Source organism: Herpailurus yagouaroundi, unplaced genomic scaffold, assembly GCF_014898765.1.
Source record: "Herpailurus yagouaroundi ecotype Mexico unplaced genomic scaffold, PumYag 160, whole genome shotgun sequence".
Classification (NCBI taxonomy): domain Eukaryota; kingdom Metazoa; phylum Chordata; class Mammalia; order Carnivora; family Felidae; genus Herpailurus; species Herpailurus yagouaroundi.
The window spans coordinates 48,844,354-48,866,676 of NW_024412401.1; the positions used below are offsets into that span (position 1 = coordinate 48,844,354).

The following is a 22,323-nucleotide window of genomic DNA, read 5'->3' on the forward strand; positions in this document are numbered from 1 at the left end:
GAAGGAAGGAAGGAAGGAAGGAAGGAAGGAAGGAAGGAAGGAAGGAAAGAAAACCCTGAGGACTCCAGAAACTCACCACAGATATAAAGATAGACCAACGACCTTTCTGGGTATCTTGCCCATGGAAGATCTGAACAAAGAGATACCTGTGGTTGGGTTACATAATACGTGATTAATAATCACTTAGTGGAGAGCCTGGTTGTGCTTTGGCATTGGTATTTCTTGACATCTTGTCTTAAATTATGTAGGTGTGTCAAGATCCTGACCTTCTAAGCTAGACGCTGCTGGCCTCCCTTTGGACTGGAAGCATGGCTCCCTTGCCTCTCACCGCCATGAGACAGGGTGACCCCCATTTGCCTCTCTGGGTTGTGATGTGGTCTAGCATAGTGCCTGGCTTTTGCCAAGTGACAGCAGTGACCAGTACTGCGGTACTGCCTGGCCCTGCCACAGTTAGTCCTTATGGGTAAACAGAGACCTGTTTGTGCATAAATCTTCAGGAAACTGTAGCCCTGAGACCCTCACGGAAGCACTCTCTGGCTCCAAGCACAGGCTGGGGCTTCTCATGGTGCCATTGAGCCAGAGTCTCGAGGTTTGGGGCTAGGGATTTTTGCATTTTTCGGGAGCATCCCAGGTCATTCTGACACATTTGGAAGTCTGAGGACCTGTGGTTTGGAGAGAGAGGATGTGTCTTCTAGAATGTGGGGCCAGCTTTGAAGACACCATCTATATTTTTATTTATTTTTTTTAAATATTACTTACTGTTGACCTGGTTTCCATACAATACCCAGTGCTCATCCCAACAAGTGCCCTCCTCAATGCCCATCACCCACTTTCCCCTCTTCCCCACCCCCCATCAACTCTGTTTGTTCTCAGCATCCAAGAATCTCTTATGGTTTGCCTCCATCCCTCTCTGTAACTTTTTCCTCCCTTCCCTTCCCCTATGGTCTTCCGTTAAGTTTCTCAAGATCCGCATATGAGTGAAAACATACGGCATCTTTCTCTGACTTATTTCACTTAGCATGATACCCTCCAGTTCCATCCACATTGCTGCAAATGGCTGGATTTCATTCTTTCTCATTGCCAAGTAGTATTCCATTGTATATATAAACCGCATCTTCTTTATCCATTCATCAGTTGATGGACATTTAGGCTCTTTTCCATAATTTGGCTATTGTTGAAAGTGCTACTATAAACATTGGGGTACGTGTGCCCCTATGCATCAGCACTCCTGTATCCCTTGGGTAAATTCCTAGTAGTGCTATTTCTGGGTCATAAGTTAATTATATTTTTAATTTTTTGAGGAACCTTCACACTTTTCCAGAGCGACTGCACCAGTTTGCATTCCCACCGACAGTGCAAGAGGGTTCCCGTTTCTCCACATCCTCCCCAGCATCTATAGTCTCCTGATTTGTTCATTTTAGCCACTCTGACCGGTGTGAGGTGGTATCTCAGTGTTGTTTTGATTTGTATTTCCCTGATGAGGAGTGACATTGAGCATCTTTTCATGTGTCTGTTGGCCATCTGGATGTCTTCTTTGGAAAAGTGTCTATCCATGTCTTCTGCCCATTTCTTCACTGGATTATTTGTTTCTCAGGGGTAGAGTTTGGTGAATTCCTTATAAGGGTTTTGGATACTAGCCCTTTATCCAGTATGTCATTTGCAAATATCTTTTCCCATTCCGTCGGTGGCCTTTTAGTTTTGTTGATTGTTTCCTTTGCAGTGCAGAAGCTTTTTATCTTGATGAGGTCCCAATAGTTCATTTTTGCTTTTAATTCCCTTGCCTTTGGAGATGTGTTGAGTAAGAAATTGCTGCGGCTGAGGTCAAAAAGGTTTTTTCCTGCTTTCTCCTCAAAGGTTTTGATGCTTTCCTGTCTCACATTCAGGTGAAGACACCGTCTTCAAAGTGCCAACAAAGGCCACGCTTACCGGTGCCTGCCTTACCCCCCTCGCTTGTCTGGACTGGCCCCTCTCCCACAGGGGCACCATCTCCAGAGACGTGATTGCTCTCCAGAGAGAGGGCTCCTGTGCTCAGGGCTTGTTTTCCGTGGGCTGGCTCCCCAGGTGGAGGTGCCCTGCCTGAGAAGCAGTGTCTCCTGCCATTTGCGTTACCCGTCTGGACTTTCTACTTGGGGGCTCCTATTTGAAACCACTATGTTTTTTTTTTTTCCTGCCTGTGGCATCTACAGTGTCATATACCCGTCTCAGCTGCTCTAGAGGATGCCTGCCAGTCTCTCTGAGAGGCCCCAGCAGTCCCCCAAACGAATCTGCCACCGCACGGTCTCTAACCCTGGCACACCCCCACCTCGCTGCATGTGCTCTCAGTGGCTCTGTTCACACCTCCCTGAGGGGGCAAAGTGAGGCTGTGCTCCTGCAAATGCTCCCTGCACATGAGGCAGGTCCTGGGTGGAGGCAGCCTGGGGCCTCGGGCGACCAGGGCTTCAGCTCCCACTTTGCTGGAAACGTCCCCGTGGAAGTCGTGAGCACTTGGGCCCCAGTGTCTCCACCTGGAAAAGGAAGGCATTCCAGAGAATAGGCACCAAACTAAACCTCTGGCTTGGACCTTCCCGGGTCCTTGGATTTGTTTCTCAAATCTCAACGCAGACCACATTGATAGTTGTGACAGTTAGTAGGAGATTAGAGTGACGCGGAGCAGCCGATGTCAGGGCCAGAGGGGCGGGCATCCCCCGTGGCCAGGACTGTGGTCCAGAGAGGATCGAGAGGCTCTGTGGTGTCGTGGGAGGGAGGCAGCTCCTCGGTTCAATTCTGCTTCTGCGTCTTGCTGCCGTGTGCTCCTGGCAGGTTGCCTCAGTGCCCTTAGCCGGAGCGTCCTGTGTAAAATTGGAGGGGGCTGGGGGTGACGAGAATGAGTAACAACAATACATAACTCAGGATTGTCATGAGAAATCCATCAAGACACAGAAAGCCCCTAGACCAGGGCCTGGCACAGAGTAGGAGTTCAACTAACTGTGAGCCGCCACCACCGCCCCCCTCTTTGGGATTTAAAGTACTGATGACAGGTGCAGGAGGGGATAGGGGACAAGTCCCTACTGTCCCAGGCCCCGGGATCAGACATCCAGGTGGGTGGTAGAGCTTCTCACTGGGATCCGGGAAACAGAAGCAGGAAGCTTGTAAGGGGAGAGAGATCCACTCTTTCTTCTCTGTTGGGGGGGGGGGGGGGGGGGGGCGGCGGGAACAATGCCTCACTGCCTGTTGTGTTGCGTCCCCAGTGGATGCGCCAATGCACGTGGCCGGCAGAGAGAGCCCCTCGATTCCGCCCGCTGGCTGGTTCGGGGCTCATCAGGGACTGCGTCTATTGTCTTCCAATCACACTGCCACGGAGTAGTTTGCATAAAGTCCCAAGTTTGTAATTAAAACAATTGAGAAACAATTTTCGCTATATAAAAAAAAAAAAAAAGCTGAACAGGAAGTGTCTTTTAAGCAGATGTTGTGCTGTGAGCCCTGTAGAAATATTATTTTATCATCAACCCAAAACGGTTATCTCAAGACTTGAAAACTAAGGGAACATCTTTTCTACTAACCCAGCGTTTTTTAGCGCCCAATATCATTTCACATTTAAAGGTGACAGCAATATCTTTAACGTTTTTCTATTGGATTAATAACATTTAATGTTCAAAGCAATAAAGTGAAATGTTTTCGTGAGGGTGCTTTAGATCGCTAGTGGAAAATTCAAGTGGGGAAAAAATTTTTTTTAAAAAGACCACACACACAAAGTAATAGACGTCGAGAGCCATAAACTGGAAAGGGAGCCCGGGCATGGAGGTGGTTTCGAGGAGCTTGTGGGTGTGTGAGGCTGGGGTCCCCGCCGGCCGGGCGCCAGGAGGGGCTCCTGCTCTTGGCAGTGAGCGCTGGGAGCCCTCGCCCCGTCCCCCAGCCATTCATCTCCACCCAGCAGCGGAATATGACAATGTTAGCATTTTTCATTTCCCTGACGTTACCATTAATAAAGCGATGATCCAAAAGGGGCTTTGCTGAGTCTGTTCTTTATGCTACCATCACTCACGACTAGATAATTTCACACAGGATCGTTTTAAAATTAAATGACGATAAAAACGCTCTGCTGTTCTGTGTTCACCAGTTCATAGAAGTCTATCAAGTCATTAATGTGTCATGACAAACTGCTCGATGGATACAAGAGTAATTAATTATTTGAATAAATAACAAGTTGAACTTGGGGCTTTGAACCACAATGACATACGCATCCCATTAAGGGCGTCTTAGAACCTTTTCAGGGCACTGGTATGAAGAGTTAAAATGCAGGCCAGGGTCTCAGAAATGATGAAAAACAACTTTGTAAACACAGGGTAATATTTTACAAGGAGAAAGCCAAAATGTCACATTTCAGCGCCCACATGTTGTTCGGCGTTAAAAGTTCTCTGGCAGCGGCCATCTCAGGATCCTGCTTGATCAGTGATGATTTCAGAGAACAATTACACAGATTTTCATAATCACCATTAATCTCTGCATATTTTTCAAGATAATTACAGCAATTATTATTGAGATTTCTCTTTTATATGCCCATTGTGGAAAGGAACAAGTGCTTATTACACCGGATAGTTCAAAGGACCCTGGATTAAAATTCTTTGTCATCTCTGCGCTCGCTATTTCAACCCGTGTTGCCTCTGAAAGTTCATCAGCTCTAGAAATTAGAGTCCTATTAGCAGGCTCTATTATTAAATCTCAAGGCTGAGCTTGGGTCGTGGTTAGAGTGGATGGTTGAATTGTTCGCTCATGGGGCTGCTGGGTTCGGTTGGAATTACTGTCAGGTGGCAGGAGACGTCTGTGACAGGTGTAGTCAGAGACGGGTGGCAGCCTTATACCTATTTCCGTGATAGACTTACAAAGTGAACTAACAACCAATATTTAGAGAATACATTTTTGTGACATGCCCTTTAAAGGTTAATATTAAATCTGAGATCTGGGTAATTTATGGCATTGTACTTCACAGACACGCCAGGTTTAACGGAAGGGAGCATACTCCCTGGGATTTCCACGTCAAGGTGGGTGTCCACGCAGGCATCATTTCTCAGAGCTTCCTCTTCAGATCACCGCTGTCCAGAGAGCCCGTCCGCAGGACGGGAGTTTGTGGAAGGTGATAAACTGCTTTCAAGAGAAGCCGTTTCCTGGGGCGAAGTTTCTCGAAAACGATGCTGTTTGGAAACGCACCGCGGTGTAGATCCAGTGTGCACGCTCCTGTGCCCCATCCCAGCCACGGGCATTCATTTCTAGTCTCCTGTCATTCCATGCCCTGCCGTGGGGGCCGGCGGAGCCTGCCCACCTCCACCAGATGGTAGAGGTCTAGCTACGTGAGGCGGACGACAGCCAGGCCTTGGCTGCTGAACTGGGAAGTTCAGGATTTGAGCTTTCTGTTGACGGAGAAAAATGCAAGACCTAAAAGTGCCCCTTTTTTCCCTTCCAGTTAAGTTCTGGCCTGGTCTGAATGCACGCAAGCAGCACGGTCTTGTGTAAGTTCAAGTTGGGTTTGGACTGCCGTCAGGCTCTGCGTGGAGGTCCCGTTTTATTGGGCCCGTCCCTGTCTGCCACTGTGCCTGGTCTCGGAACCACCCAGCAGCTTAGGGAGGCTGAAGCCTGGAGCCGCGCAGGCAGCCTCTCCCACGGTGGCTGTGCCTCGGGGCCCTCGTCCCAGAGTCTCTCCTTCCCTGGGGGATGCCCAGGCCCTGGGGAATTTGATCCCGCTAATCAAGGTCAGAAGAGCTCGGTGCGGTGGTACCAAAATGCCACATTTTGCGCCATTTCTCTTTAACCTATGGGCAAGCTCTTTTCAAATCTTAAATAAAATGTCTAATGGGGTCCTACCTGTCGTCTTTGGGGGATATTCGAGCCCACTATCCTGTTGATAAAGTGCGTGGGCGCTCAGACCATTAAAAGCTTACCTACGAAGTGGAATCATGACATCAGAGAACGAACGGCAGAGGCGAGTCTCTCTGTCTTGGCTGTAAGAGTGTCCCCTGGGAGAGTGCCCCGAAGATGCCGCGGGCGGTGGCTCCCAGACCTCTTCCACCTCCCCACGCCTGCCACCCGCTCTCTCCCCTTCCGGATTACAGCCCACTTCCATTGGTAGGTCACGTTTTCATTTCTTGGAGGACATCCCCGCCTCATCCTTCGCACAGCAGGAAGGCGGCGGACTTGGAGCGAGCATCCCCGTTCCTGCCCGAGCCCTGCCATTCACCAGCTGTGTGGCCCTGATAAGTCCCTTCCCTTCCGCGTTCCAGGTCGCTTTGGCAGGGTGGGCATGGCAGCACCTCACAGGGCCATCCGGAGGTTTAAACGGGGCTGTGTGCAATGCCCTGGCCCACTCCTCTGCCCCCCGGGCGGGCACACCTGGGGCAGCACTCTCCAGAGAGCGGTGGGTCCGGAGCGGCTCCAGACGTATGGAAACCTGGGACACCTTCTCTCCTTGCTCTTTGGTTCCAGCAAAGGGAAGGGGAGGCATCTGACCAGAACCCGTTACTGGGCTTTGTGAGTAGAATCTGGTCGAGGGCTGGAGAAGTCAGCAAGAAACCAGCTGTTACCTCCAGGGGGGTTGAGAACTGCATCTTCTGGGGCTTCATCCCGGTCTCAAATCACCGATACGTATTTAATATGATGCTTCTGTGAGACGGAAGAATGTCCAGCTAGGAGGGATTTTAGACTTCATCTAGCCCAGGGCTGCACCTCAGACTCACCTGGGAGCGTTGAAAAACTGCTACCCGGGGCCCAGAGCGAGCAAATCAGAACCTCCTGGGGGAGGAACAGCAGGTGGCATTTTTTTTTTTTTTTTTTAAAGTCGCAGATGAGCACCGGCTGAGACATCTGGCCCAGCCCGTTCACTCTCCGATGCGGACACTGAGATGTGACCGCCGCGCACGTGGGCCTCCTCACTACAAGGCTGGTTTTCTTTCCACTGTCACTGCGTCCACAGACGCTGTCCCCTTCTCAGGGCATCCCGTCAGGAGGTTTGCGATGTTGGCACGACCCAGCTGGGATCCGTTGCCTATGGTGCTGTTCGCCGGGTTCCTTTACTGTAAAATTAGCGTGTTTCCTTTTGTGGTGGATATGTAATTAGTGGGAAGTGTTTGGGGGCTACGTGAATAGCTCCCTCCCCATCAGATCATCCACCGATTTTTGTAACTCCCATCATTCCTTCGATAGGAGCTGGCGTTTTATTGTAAGGGAGAGCTTCCCCTCAGCCCCAGTTTGTGCGTGTTGGGTGTGCACTGGTGCGTTCTTATTCATTGTCATCATTACTCTGACACTTAAATTGTTCCAACTGGCCAGCGGGAGCCCCTTCCCACTGGCTCCCGGATCCTTCTGCGGACTTTCCGTGATTCTTTGAGGATGCCTTTCTTTCTGATACAACAGCATGTCCCAGACTTGTCCCTTCCCCGCCTCCCTTCCATCAGCCACTTCTCCACAAAGAGCCCCTGTTTCTTCCGGAGGAGAACACTAGAACCCAAAATCTGGGCACTAGGTGTGGCTCACGGCTCCTGGGCTGTCAGGGGATAGAGATATACCTACAGTTGTGTATGTTGGGAGTGCGTGTGCATACATCTAAGTGCACAAGTGTATAAACACATATGTAACTGTGTATGTTTATGTATCTATATCTACTTCTTTTTTTTTTTCAACGTTTATTTATTTTTGGGACAGAGAGAGACAGAGCATGAACGGGGGAGGGGCAGAGAGAGAGAGGGAGACACAGAATCGGAAACAGGCTCCAGGCTCCGAGCCATCAGCCCAGAGCCCGACGCAGGGCTCGAACTCACAGACCGCGAGATCGTGACCTGGCTGAAGTCGGACGCTTAACCGACTGCGCCACCCAGGCGCCCCTATATCTACTTCTTAACATCAAGTTTATGCTGTCACCTCCGGATTTGATCCAGCACCATTCTAACCCCCTGGCCGATTTATCTTCCTCAGCACAAGCATCCGATGTCAGCAGTCCTCAGTCCCCTGTCGTGGGCCTGCCCTCTTCCCACCATGTGTTTTTCCCAGAATGTCTCATCTTCTCTTGTGCCTCAGTCACCAGCAGGCTGGAACCCTCCAGTCCTCCCCAGCCCTCACTTCTGTATTTCCATCTGGGCGGTCCTTACCGACCAATGTTGCATCTCGCTCATGACGTCCCAACCACGTTCACCAGTTTCTCTCTTGGGTTGTCTTGCAAGCCTCTCAAACCCAATACAGCCAAAAGGGCCCCCACCAGCTTACCCCGCACTCCTCTCCCGGTCCCCCGGCCCCCTATTCTCCCGATGGCCAAGCCGGAATCTCGGGGTCACCCTCGCCTCCTCCCCCTGCTCCTCCCCCTTTCACTGCTGCAGCCAGTTGCCAAGTCTCTTGGCCCTGCGTCTGAATACCTCTCGATCTGTCCCCACTACTCCCTTCTTACTGTCACAGTCCTAGATGCCACCACCGGCATCCCGCACCTCTTTTCCTGCCAAGAACCTCCTCCCTCAAGGTCCTGCCTCCAGCCTCACTCCCTCTAATCCATGCTTCTCTCCACACTCAAAAAAGACTTTCCTAAAACAAAACATGACCATGTCTCTCTCCAGCTCAAAAACCCTTCAGTGGCTCTCCAGGGACCTCGTGGTGACATGCAGGCCACTTAAAATGGCAGTCAGGGCTCCTTATGAGCTGGCCATTGCTGGTCTCTCCACTCTCCTGTTCAGCTGTTAAAAGGACCGAGATACGTCTGTCGCTACCAACTTGGGAATGCTGACAGCTATTGAAAAAAAGCAAAATTCAGAACAGTTAGCTCTGCGGTGATACTGTTTTTATGAAAAACACAGGCACATACAAGACAAAATTCTGTATTTCTTCTCTACGTATGCAAACGGGTCCGTACGTGCATGTATTCCGCACATGCAAACAGGCTGGGAAGACCCCATGGGCCGTGCATAGACCACATCCAGGGCTAGCCCTGAGGAGGGTGTGGGATCAGGGCTCTGAATTCAAGGGGCACTTCAACTCAGCTATACTTTTGGAACTGTTTGTTCAGAAAATGTATTCATCTGGGGTGCCTGCGTGCTATGTGCGGTTGGTTAAGGATCTGATTCTTGGCTTCAGCTCAGGTTGTGATCTCAGGGTTGTGAGATGCAGCCCCACCTGGAGCCCCACGCCGAGCGTGGAGCCTGCTTAAGATTCTCCCTGTGCTCCTTCCCTCTTCTCCTCCCCCACTTGCTCGCGCTCTCTCTCTCGAAATTAAAATGTATTCCTTTATTGAGGGGGTTAAAAAAATACAACTTAAAAAGATACAGGTCTTCCTCGTCTCCCTGTGGGGTTACGTCCCAATAAACCCATCGCGGGTTGAGAATGCATTTACTATACCTGCCCTACCAGCATCATAGCCTAGCCTAGCCTACCTGAGACGTGCTCAGAACACTTAAGGTGGCCTACAGTTGGGCAAGAGGGTCTAAAAACCTACTATATGCTGCTAAAGTGTTGGCTGTCTCTTGTAATGTGTTGAATACTGTACTGAAAGTGACAAACAGGATGGCTATTCGGGGATAGCATGGCCGTCGGCTTGTGGTCACCTGGCTGCCTGGGACCTGCCGCCCTGCACCACGAAGGGACCGTTCCACTCATCGCTAGCTCAGGATAGGATCAAAATTCAACATTTGAAATCTGGCCTCCACCAAAAGCACGTCCCTTTGTGCCATCGTAAAGTGGAAAACTCGTAAGTGGAACCGTCTTAAGTCGGGACTGCCCGTGTACGAGTCGGTCTTGAGAAGATGGGGAGGCATGTGTTCCTGCCCATGCGGCCGAGCCCTGCCCGCACGCCCCGCACCTGACGTTCCGGCGCTCAGCAGCTAGAGGCCAGGCTGTTCCGCATCCGCACTTGGCCCCCATCCCCAACTCGCCGTGGCCTGAACTGCTTGTTCGGACCGTGCCTGTGTTCCGGAGGACTGTGGTCGCTCCCAGGGGCAGCAGACCTTCGCTGGCCCTCCGTCTGCTTCTTACTCTGCCTTTACAGAGCCCCTTTTGTTACGCTCCAGCTCGCTTAGGAGTTTCTGTCCCGCACTGGGGACATTTACCCCGTGGCTCCTCAACAGTCCAGGAGCCTTTTGCTCATGGGGAAAAGTGTCACTTAGTTGGATTTTATCTTTACCTTGAGCAAAACGTAGTAGGTCTCTGCCCAAGCCACTCAATACTTGTGAAAATTTAAAAAGCGTTTCTGGGGGCGCCTGGGTGGCTCAGTTGGTCGAGTGTCAGACTCTTGGTTTCGGCTCAGGTCATGATCTCATGGTTCGTGGGTTGGAGCCCCAAATCAGGCTCCGAGTTGGCAGTGCAGAGCCAGCTTGGGATATTCATTCATTCATTCATTCATTCATTCATTCTCTCTCTCTCTCTCTTTCTCCCTCTCTCTTTCTCCCCCTCTCCCTGCTCCTCCCCCGCTCACTCTCTCTGTCTGTCTCTAAATAAATAAACTTAAAAAATTAAAAAGCATTTCTGCAGCAGAGGGAGGAAGATGTCCTTGTGCACAGGCCTAGAGTTTCCCGTGGCTGTGGAGCGCACGTGGCCCAACCTGTCCGGACTCCTGCCCTCTAGGCTCCCTCTGCTCAGGCCCCAGCTCCCGGGCCCCTGAGGGGCAGCTCTGGAAGTGGGGGGGCAGATGTTGGAGGGACTCACTTTCCTCCCAGGGATGGGGGGGATGAAGTGGGTCACATGACTAAAGTGACACTTACTGGCAGGTGTTGTTCTGTGTGGGGGACAGGGAGGCTGAGAAATGAAGCGGGGAGACTTCCTAATTGCCCCCACTCAGTAGAACCTCAGAGAATATTCATTTGTCAGGTGAAGCCACCTTATGTTGAAGAACATGCTATTTCTCATGGACCTGGCACCCAGGGGCAGTTTTCTTTACTTCACTTTTGGGACTCTTTCCTGGGGGACATGAAGCAGCCTGGGCCCAGCTTGGGCCTTGCTCCTACTTGAGCTTGACCTATAATGCCAGAGATGGCAGACCCCAGGGAGAGCCATGGTCGGGGGGTGGGGGGCACTGAGGTACTCCGGGGCGGGCATTGCTTCGGCACCTCCAGAAGCCTCTGGATTGGGACTCACAGCCCCGGATTACAGAACTTAATGTGGCTGCACGTAACGTGTTGATGTAAAAGGTCGAAAACCACAGAGGTCTACTCTCTTGGAAGGGCCTTCTCCCCAACTGCAGTGGCAATGATGGTCATGGTGACCGTTATCGAGCACGTACTTTGTGCCTGGGGCTTTACCTCCTTTAAGCTTCACAGCGATCCAGGTATGATCCTTTCCTTCTACAGTTGAGGAAAGAGAGGCACAGAGAGATTAAACCCTTGTCCTGAGTCCGTGGTGGACCCGGCCTGAATCACGCCTCTGCAGAAGCGGGGGGCTGTTGGTATCTGCGAATCACTGGTAACTACCGCGTGCTCCGTGCCCGCTGCAGGTGGGGCCGTGCTCTGCCCTCTCTCCCCTGCGGGTTCATCCCCAGAGCAGTGCTGCAGAGTGGGCGTGGTTAGTCCTCTTCCATGTGACTTGGGCCCAGTGACTTGCCCAACGCATCCCACAGCCAGCAAGTGGCTGAGCCCAGCTCAGGGCTCACACATGTCTGACTCTGGCACCCACTCCCTCCTCCCTCAGGAGGGCACTGTGGCTAATAAGTCAGTTCTTTGGGCTTATGAATAACTGGAAAAACAAATTGCTTTGGGGATCCAGAACGACGTGGTTGGCCTTATGTGGACTCACTTGGAATGTCACTGAGCAGACAGTCCTGGAGGTGTCTACAGATATCTCCCAGGGAATATCCCCAAAGTGAAATCACCAAGAAAACAGGACAGGCTTGGTGTTTGGGTGTGCAAATGAATTTTGAGGACCGGCCTTGAGATCTTGAGGTGTTGGCATCTTTCCCGTCACAAATTGTAAAGGACTCTTGAATCCACTGGGAAGGAGAGAAGAAAGGGTCAGGTTGCTGATTACTTACAAGCAGGTACCCGGGATTAAAGGCCTTGCACCATTCCAGCTGCATTTACCTTTATTCGGAAAATGACCACCTGCCAATAAGCCACCTCGTTCGCCATGGTCTGCGCAAGTACTTCTGAGCTGTTGTGACTCCAGTTCACGTTACAGGGCTTTACCTATAAGCGGACGATACTTGCGATGCTGGGAATGGAGTCTTTTCCTTTAAATATCACATTTTTTGCCACGTGATTTTGTGACCCTTTGTCAAGCATGGTGAAATTAAAACATGCATTGATTAGAGCACTTCCTCGATGAGATGTCTGTGAGGGAAGGGGTGGGCAGCCCTGAGCAGCTGTGGGTACCCCAAGGCAACGGGGTGGCCGTGGTTCTGGAGCCCTCGGGAACTGGTCGGTGGTGGGTTGGCATAGAGCCCGCAGAAGTCCGATGGTGTGTGTTTGGAGGAGAGAGTTCAAGGGATGGCTCTGAGGGAGTGCCTTCTCGAGTAAAGTGATAGTCCCCGTGCGAAGGGAAGGTCCAGGAACTCTAAGCCTGTCCCCTGCCCAGCCAGAGTTCCTGCAGGGTCCTAGCTAGGCTGTGTAAGCAGGAGTCTGATTCTATGTCCAAACAAATACGGTGTGCAAATTGGACTTACTTCCCCCAAGAATAGCAAAGTCAGGTATTCGGGTCAGTCGGGGGGGGGGGGTGGGGGGAATTCCCCCCCTTCTCCTTCTTTAGAATAGGGGGTGGTAGCAGATTAGAGCTTTATTTGTTTAAACCTTGCAGATTCTGTAAGCATTCACAATCCTCTTGACTTGTAGTGCCTGATTGTAAAAAGAACAGTTGAATGAGCTCATTGTTTCCTGGGTTTTTTTCTTTAATGTATTTTACAAACACTCCGGTGACAGGCCTGACACGCTGATTTCTATGTACTCGCACTTCAGTCTGGGATTACAGCATTAATAACAGAGTTCCGTGCATCATGCCATTTTTAAGCATGATCGTTATGATAAAGGGCATATACTTAATTACAGGCCTGCTTAATTACAGCTCTGTTGAAGCTCGTTTGTTTAGGAGAATGCTAATTGCACTACGGAGCCCGCGGCACATCCTGGCTTTCATGTGCTGTATGCTGCTCCGTGCCGTGGATCAGCATTTTGTTAAAACTGCCACCAAAAATAAAATAAAATAAAAAAAAAAAAGAAGAAGAAGAAGGAAACACAGTCCTGGTACTAACAGGAAGCCTGTCTGGCGCGTGGCTGTAGGTCGGGGCGGAAACCACCATTTGCGGGCCGGGGGCCTTGCTTCTCTTGTGACCGGGGTCCCTGTCACCCTCACACAGCCTCCTGAGAGCTGCGTCTTTCCCCCCATCGCACAGGGTAGCCGAGGCTCAGAGTGGTGGGGCGGCCTGCCGGGCCACACGTCCGCACCTGCTGAGTTGGAGGTGAGACCCAGGCCGTTGAACCGCCAGGCCCACCCTCCCGCCGCAGCCCTACAGTGACACAGCCACTGTAAGCTGGACTCTGTACTCGAATCCTGGCACCTGACTGCTCTCGGCCTCGGCTTCCTTTTTTTTTCTTTGCAATGTTTTAATTGTTTATTTTTGAGAGAGTGGGGGGGGAAGGGCAGAGAGAGGGAGACAGAGGATCCGAAGATGTCAGCACAGACCCCGATGGGGGCTCGGACTCCTGAACTGCAAGATCATGACCTAAGGCGAAGTCAGATGCTCAACCGACTGAGCCTCCAGGCGCCCTGCGGCTTCCTTGAGTATAACTTGCAAGCGATCCGTGTTGAGGCTTAAGTTGCTTGCTACGTGTTCACCACCCAATATGGAGGAGGTTCCTATCCTCCTGCCTCGTTTGTAGAACTGGGAGCGGTTCTGTTACCTCCAGGGTTTGGCGGTGGGTGGGGAAGGGGGCTTTGTCGTGTCCCCGGGAGCCAAGGGGCCTAGAGAGGGGACTGCCATGTGCCCCAGGAATGCCGCCTTTGGTGCCAGCAAGAAAAGGACAGGCGTTGTCCCTGCTTCTGGGTTGTGGCCACGGACTGGCCGGGCGGTGCCTGCCTGAGATCCCCCACCCAGACCCCGGCTGCCTGGGAGGGCAGCCTGGGGGATCCGAACAGTGGCTCTATGAGAGCAGGGACCCCCTCGCTCACAGCTCTCACTCCAGCTCCCCCACGTGTCTCTCTGAGTAGACTCGGCAATAGACTGAGCGAGTGTCACAGTCTCTGAGCACGAAAGAAAAGTGAAGACAAAACACTGGCTTCAGCTAGGGGAGAAAGAAAGGAAGGAAGTAACGTGGCTCCCCCATGAGTAGCCAGGATGGAGATGATTTATGAACACTCTTTTGGAACACATGAAAAATGTGTGCCATTGATTTTAAGAATTATGTTTGGCAAATCTCTAGATATTTTAAAATATGGAATGGCTGCCCAGATAAAGAGTAGAAATGGATGTTATGGAATTAGAAGGGGATTCAGCAGTCCCACAGATCAGCTTTCTCCCCAACACATAAAACCCCGCCCTCACTCCCCAGCACGTGGCCTCTGCCTGGACCCTGGTCAGCCAGCTCTGCTGTTCCTCCCTTTCGTCCTTGCCCTGTGGTAGCTCTGAAAATACGTGCAGACATTTGGTTACGATCACCTTCGAGTCTTCTCTGGACCAGGATCCCCATCTTTCTGCCCTTCCCCATGTGCTGGCACAGTGCTGGGTTCTAGAGGGTGAACAAAAATGGACAGGGATGACACCTTCCTGGAGCATGAGACCTGATGGTTTCCTCCCCTCTCCTCACGTGGTCTGACTTCAGGTCCCTCACCATCCTGGGACTCCTTGTAGGCCACCTGAGAAGGACCCATTGAGAGATCAGTCCCCATACTGAACTCACAGTCAAGCCCAGAGCAGACCAAGATGGCGGCTCTCTCACCAGCACCAGGACTGTCGCACCATAACTTACCCATGGGACCCCTCCTGCCTGGTTAAATACCAAATCACGTTACCGGCCTGTTCAGCTACAAACCAGTCTCTTTTCATGTCTTCTATTGTTATTTCACATGTCCTTCATCCCACCTAATACAGTAGGTTTTTTAGACCTAAAGTACAGGACTTACTAGCATTGACCTTCAATAAATTCCATCGTTAAATTTAGCCCAGGATCCCAATTTTTTGAGATCTTTATTGGATTTCTCTCTGTTACCCGGTTCATAGACTCTCCTCCCAGATCTCTCTATCAGCCACATCCTAGATAAGCCTACTAGGCATGTCTTCACTGCCTCCGGAGAGGTCAGTTGAGGTCGGTGTCAATCTATTAATCAGCTTCTTGAACATCTAGTCCAGGTAGTTATGGATTCCCCTCCCCTTAACATTGTCCAGCCATATTTATCTGTCTTGTCCACACAGGTAACGTGAGAAATTTTGCCAAGTACTTTGCTAAAATCCACATTCTTTCAGCCCACTCAAGCCTTTGATATACTAGATTTTTTAAATAAATGAAATTTGGCCGGCAGACCGTTTAGCAAAGTTTTATTGGCTCCCCTTTTAAGGGGCTCCCCTCATGGCAACAGCATCCTGTTCCTCTCGCCAGCTCCGTCCGGGAACTTCAGCCCACAGGACCCTGTCAACTTGCTTTCTTTTTCCTGCAAGCCCGTTAAAAGTCTGTTTTCTAGAACATGAGAAGCATCCAGCCATGCCCATCTTTCTATCGTGAACTCTAAAGTGGACATTTATCCCGAAGTTCCCATCTCTCTCCCTTCACCAGTCAGCTCCCCTTGGCAGTCAGACTGGATCTGAGTGGTCCTCCCCACCATCTCCCCTGCCGCCGAGCCCATCAGCAGGGCACCAGCCGTGGGGCGAGCCAGGCCAGCGTAGCTCTGAAGGCTACGGCTGCCTCTTCTCACACAGTCTCGGGGTGCCTCTTCCCTTCTTCTGTCCACAAGGGCTGCCTCCAGTGTGGCCCCATAAAGACGTCGCTTCTGGTCTTCTGCCTTCAGCCTCCTAGAGAAATTTGCTCTGTGAGGAAATTGCCTTTGACCCTAATCGAGGACCAGAAGGAGTACCTTCATCAAACACCTTGATGTTCACGTGGGGGACTGGCCCTTGGCCCCAACAAATCCCCCCCCCCCCCATACTCCAGGTCTGGAAGTAAGGTCTCCACCTGGGGAAGGGCGTGGTGGGGGAAGGGCCTGAGAGCATGGTGGGGGAGGCGCCTCTGAATGAAACTTCCTCCAGGCAGCTGAGAGACCTACCCACTTCCTCTGGTCTGTCTCAGAAGCTAAGACGGGCCTTTTGGAAATGCTGTGCATGCGTGTGCCTCCCTGTCCTAACCTGAGAAGGAGTAACGCGACATTCCAGGAGGCCAGGCCACCATGGTCCGGAGAGCCAGATCTTCTAGATCTTTCTTTTCAAAGGCATGACCGTCAGTTGGAAGGAGAGATAAAAACACACTGCTGTGGGGAATAGAGGGAAAGTGCTGAGTGCTGGGGGATGACTCTGGAGGGGGGAAGTGCTTTGGAAGAAGAGACAGGTGGTGGCTGCTCAACATTGTGAATGGACCAGATGCCGCTGATTGTTCCCTCTAAAATGATTAATTTTATATTCTGTGAATTTCACCTCAACGAAATTTACTGAATTTTTACTAATGTGCTAAAATTTTTTTTAAAAACCCAAGTACTCCTCCTCCCTGCTTAAATCTTCCCAGTTACTAGGGGAAGATGGTAGTCAGCAGCTCACCAAGCCCCCTGGGGCTTAGGTACGTGCCCTGTGGGGCCAGCCACCGAGCCCCTCCAGGCCCTGCCCTGTGCCGGGGATGCGGGGATGCAGAGGGGACTCTCGTGGACTGCCAGGAGAGATGTGGCCCCGGCCAGGTCCCCGGGGAGGAGGGGGAGCGCCCCTGGGATGGCTCACCGCTGGAGGGGCACTCAGAAGGGCAGCCAGGGGTCAGCACGAGAGGGGAGGGGAGAGGGCGTTCTGTGATGGGCTTGCAGGCCCTCACGTGCCAGTGGGGACCCCCACCTTAGGAATCCCCCCGTTTGGGGAGCTGATGTGCTCCCAGCTTGGGACCTCCCTGCCTCGCCCCTGCGCCCACTGCTCCCCAGGCCTCTCATTTCCGGGGGTGATCAGGCCATTGCACGTCACCCCATCTCCAGAACACACGTTCTCTAAACACACATGGGCCTTCAGGAGTAGCCACAAAACAGTGAGGGGGAGTTCTTCGCCTGGCTTCTCGGAACACCCCCCCCCACCCCACGCCAATAAGCCTCGTGAATGAATGATCAGGGCTTCTCCGCTCGGGGCTGTGTGCTGAAGATGGGCTCGCTGAAGACTACACCGGGCCCTGGGTCAGCGTGCTTCCTGCATGGGGTACGTGGGGCGAGCAAAGGGAGCTCAGCCTTGGGCCCCGCTGCCTAACAGGCAGAAAGAAACGGCAAGAGGTGTGTGTGTGCAGACGTGTGTACAGAGAGCAGAGTGACGTGGCCCTGGCGGGGGACAGCAGTGGGCTTGGGGAATTTAAAGGAGAGGCAAAGTAGACCGTGGCTTTCACCTTGACTTGGGACGGCCAGAAGCAGGGCGACGCATGGCCAGTGAGCGGGGAGGCCTGGGGAAGGGCTGGTCTGACTGAAATATTCTCACACACACCCACTTCCTGGCCTGGGTCGATCAGGAGGAGCTCGTAGAAGGGCCACCTGGAGACTTAGGGAGAGCATGATAATGGTCGTCAAAACCTTGAAGAGGCCCTGGTCTGGAAGAGGCAGGTGTGTTCTCAGAAAATCCATTTAAACCTAATGGAAGGGTCAGAGGATTTGAGTCACTGCTTGCTACCTGTGTGCCCTCAGCAGGACCCATTCTGTGACATGATGGCAAGTGCTAAGTGCTACGTGCCCACCCACCTCTGTGGCACTGAGAAGGGGGCAGGGGGTCAGGGGTCGGAGAGCCATCGGGGGTGAACCTTGGCTCACAGCCGGAGTTGGGAAGATGGTGGCAGTTGCTGGGTAGGGATCGTGGCCTCTTCTTGGATTTTGGGTGGGACCCCATCCTGTCCTCTAGAAAGCACGTGGCCTTTCAGGGGTCATCTGTTCACTGATGGGTTTTCGCGGCTATACACAAGCATGCACGCATATGTGCGCCGATGTCACCTGTCACGTCCGAATGTGTGACGTACTGCGGAAGATGACTGTGGGCTTCTTCCCATCACCCCTTTCTAGGGGAAGTGTCACACTGTTCCTGGCCCTTAGCTGGAGTTCCTCCAGGCAGCCCCAGCGGCTTGCGGGGACTTCACAATGGGGGGAGAAGCCCTCCCCCCCCCCCCCCCCACCGACCGTGGAAGTCTCTATCTGAGCCAGGGGGCAGGGGGACAGGCCTTGGACAGCAACCTTAGAAAGAAAGGAAGCTTCCGGCGGTGCGGCAGCTGGGGCCAGCTGTGCTATTTCCTTTTCTTCAGACTTCCCAGAGAAGGCTTCATTCTTTTCCTGTCCAAAATAAATTACGAACATAGAGTAAAATGATCCTCTTGGCGATCAGACCTCTCTGACTCTGTCCCAGACTTCTCTCTTTTTCTCCTGCTTTTCTTCTTTTCGCTCCCGCGACTCTTCCTCCTTAGGACTGAAAGAAATTGCCACCTGTATGCCAGGGAAGCCCCATTTGGGTGCTGGGGGAAGCTGCTTCCCAGGGAGCCCGCTCACCACGTCTTCTCCACGTCCTCCTTGGCCACAGTGTGCCTCAGGACCATTGCCGGCAGGGCCAGGGGGAGGGAACTGCACCACAGACCCTGGTGTTTCTGTTTGCTTGGGACCCATTCCCATTCTGCTGTCCCCTGAAGACAGCAGTCCATCTAAAAAAGCCCAGGCCCGGGGTGCCTGGGTGGCTCAGTCGGTTAAGCGGCCGACTTCGGCTCAGGTCATGATCTCGCGGTCCGTGAGTTCGAGCCCCGCGTCAGGCTCTGTGCTGACGGCTCAGAGCCTGGAGCCTGTTTCAGATTCTGTGTCTCCCTCTCTCTGACCCTCCCCCGTTCATGCTCTGTCTCTCTCTGTCTCAAAAATAAATAAACGTTAAAAAAAAAAGTTTAAAAAAAATAAAAATAAATAAAAAAATAAAAAAGCCCAGGCCCAGGGGACTGAGGCTGAACCACGGTGGCCACGCTGCCCCCACCCTGCTCCGTGCCGGGCGCCACACATGCCTCCAGTGCACACGCACCCTTCCTCACAGGCCCTGCCATCCTCCTTTTAAAATGTAACTTAAGCTCCCTGAAACCCACAGGCGGGATTCAAACCTAGTCCTTCTGACGCCCAAGTCACTCTTTCCTCCAAGCTGGACCTTTCCCGTGGGCCCGGCAGCCTGGAGGGTTGTGTCACTCTCAGCTGAGAGAACGTCCGCTGCCCACCTCACAGAGCACAGCTGTGTCCCCTCCCCGCCTGCCTGAGCCTCTGTTCCTGCCACCAGCCCCTTGGTGGCCCCCGCTGCTTATAGATCAGAGGCCTGACTCCTAGGTAGCCTCTAGGCCCTTCTCTGCCCCCACGGCTCTGGTCTGTGCCTCTGTGTGGTGCTCCGGGGGCGTGCGAGGTATTGGCCTTCTGCACCGGGTGAGTGTCCTATGGTACCTGTGCCCGCGTCAGCTTGTACTTCGTCAGCATCTCAAGTCCCTGAACGTCACCGGTGTCTGCAATGCCGTTTCCTCTCTTCTTTTGCAGCAATGGATGGTGTGCCTTTTATGATCTCAGAGAAGTTTTCTTGTGTTCCAGAAAGTGTAAGTGTTCTGCATGATCTCCCTTCTGTCCTGTCACCCCCAGCCCGCCTGCGTTCCCTCTGCTCATCACACAGGGCCCCCCCGGCAGCCCTCACACCCCGGTCCTCCCTTGTGTTGTTCCAACTCCCTCTCTGGGCCCCTTCAGCTATGGCTGCACGTAGCAGGTGCTCGGAGAGTTAGGGAAAAGCAGGCACGAGGGGCGGGGAAGGAGGGAGGCAGACAAGCGGAAAAACTCAGATTCGGCCATGGCCAAGCCTTTTTTTTTTTTTTTTTTTCCCCAATGTGACCATAAATTGGGCTCATTGTGAATGTTCTTGGTTTCCAAGCTCAACTTCTTAAATTTTTTTTAAAACGTTTATTCATTTTTGAGAGAGGGAGGGACAGAGAGGGTCCGAAGGTCAGGACAGCGCAGAGCCCGATGTGGGGCTCAAACTCGGAAACTAGGAGATCACGACCTGAGCTGAAGTCGGATGCTTAACCGACTGAGCCACCCAGGCGCCCCCAGGTTCGACTTCATTTTTGTTTTTTTTATTTAACCGTGATGACATTTTACAGAAAGAAGGCTGCCTGGTTTTTTCATGGTCATTGCCGGATGCTGCGATAACCACACTCTCTGCTCTGGATTGGAGGGAGGCCTCGGAATGGCAGGACCGGCCGGCTAGTGTGTGTGCCTGCGGCTGTGCTCTCCCGCTCACTGTGGGCCCCCAGGAACCCCATGCTATGCACCGGCCAGCCGGGGCCCCTGAGCTATCTCTGATGACAGGGGGCCTGAGGGGGCTGGCTGGGGGCCTGAAGGCCCGATCCCAGACTGTGGGGGGAGCCCACCCCACCTGGCACTCCTGGGACCCTGTCAGATGGTGCCCCCCCACCTTGGGTGCAGAGCCCCCGCCCTCAACTGTTACAGGCCTGGCCCGTGCAGGCTCGATAGACTTGTTTCAGGGCTTTTTAAATCCTTTTTGCAGAACTTTGCTTCGAGTAGCTAATAACCGTGAGGGCCCCAGTTTGGGCACCAGCTAAAGAATCCTTCAGTGTATTTCTTGGATCCAGCTTAAAACCACCCGGCTTGCGATTTGACCTGCTCTGTAGTTTCCATTTTCATGAAATATAATAGGCCTCCTCTGAACCCTTCTGGTAAGCAGCTTAATCTTGAAAAATGCTCGTGACGTGACATGCGGAGCATGAGTAACTTCAGCCGACGCCACTTGGCTGCGTTGCCGTGGCAACGCTGGCGCCTCTCCCGCCCCGCTCCCTCGCTCCCTCGCTCCCTCGGAGAGGCTGTTCGTCCTGCGCACCGGCTCCAATCGGGAAAGTTTAGTGGGGCAGTTAGAGCCTAATGATGCAACAGCTGGACCTCTGCTGGATGGCGGGCAAGCAGCCCCGTTCTTGCCACTCAGGCTGGCAGCGGGGGAGAGCCGGGCTGTTTTGTGGCTCCTGGCAGCGCAGCCCCGGGAGCGGAGTGCCGACTTCGGTGGCCCTGCCCCAAGATCGCCCTCGCCAGCTCGCTGCTGCCCGGCGCTGCCGACTCAGCACGTGCCCGAGGCCCGGTGGCTTGGGCCAAGCCCCGTGCCGCACACCCCCTGTGCTCTGTCCTTTAACCTCCCCCTCCAGCCCAGCCAGGACGGCCCCGCCACCCTGCTCCAAACAGGAGAGGAAGCCCCACCTCTGGGCTGTGGCTGGGAACCACGAAGGCCTGGGCTTTTGTCTGAGACCCCGGTTTCACCTGTTCGTCCCGGCTGCCTGTTTTCGGAACCCCCCCCTCGAGAATATGAAACGCCCGATGTGCCCAGAGAGGGCTCAGAGCAGGGGCACCAAGGACCAGGTCCCCTCTCACCATGCGTTCGGCCCAGACTTCTCCAGGCTTCCAGCTGACCCTTGTTGCCATGTGCATTTGATTTTTCATGTCGTCTGTTGAAAAGCCAGCGTCCTCAGAAAAAGTTCCCATCTTCGTGAACTTCTAGAAACGCCCATTAAAGTGCAGTGTTACCAGTTTTCACCACGACTGATCATTTCTCATTTCTCAAATGATAATTGATGGGCACGTCCTTCATTCCCCTTGCATTTCCAGAGGCCTAGAACTCCCTCCGGCTCCTTCCCTGGATGTCAAGGAGTCCCAGACAAGAGACTGACCATCCTGCCTCCTGGAACTGCTTAGACCCATCCCACCACATAGATGGAGCAGTCAGGGTGGCATGTGGTGAAGCCCTGTGCCCCTCCGGCCCCCCAGCTGTGAAAGGAGCAAACCGGCTTTTGACACGGGCATGGAGAAGAGGCAGAAGTGATCAGTGACAGTCACTGTCTTTTAGGAGGGCTGTGACCTTGCTGGGTGCTGTCGACAGATGACCAGGCAGGGTCCCTGCCAGCAGGGGCCAGCCCTGTTGTCGGCCAGGTTTTCTGCAATATGTGCTCCCGTCGCTCACCCCTGTACCCTCAGTGATCACTAGAGTCCTGGTGGGTTTCCACTGAAAGAATAGAGAAAACGCTAGATCACATACGGTGGTTTGAGATGTCACCGTCGTCATGCATAAAAGCGAATGTGAAACAGCATTTTCCAGCCGTTTAAAAGGATGCCTTGATCTGTGTTTACAGATGCAGCCCTTTGATCTCTTGGGAATCACCATCAAATCTCTGGCAGAAATTGAAAAAGAGGTAAGCA

At 52.9% G+C, this 22,323-nt stretch overlaps 1 protein-coding gene across 1 annotated transcript in view; it reads left to right on the forward strand.

Annotated features, from left to right (window-relative positions):
• The window catches only part of MVB12B (multivesicular body subunit 12B), a 181,437-nt gene that overhangs the window by 137,202 nt on the left and 21,912 nt on the right, over positions 1–22,323 (forward strand). The window contains exons 7-8 of the mRNA XM_040482333.1: positions 19,615–19,670; positions 22,257–22,316. Of these exons, the coding sequence (XP_040338267.1) occupies positions 19,615–19,670; positions 22,257–22,316 (116 nt within the window). The remainder of the gene's footprint in view (positions 1–19,614; positions 19,671–22,256; positions 22,317–22,323) is intronic.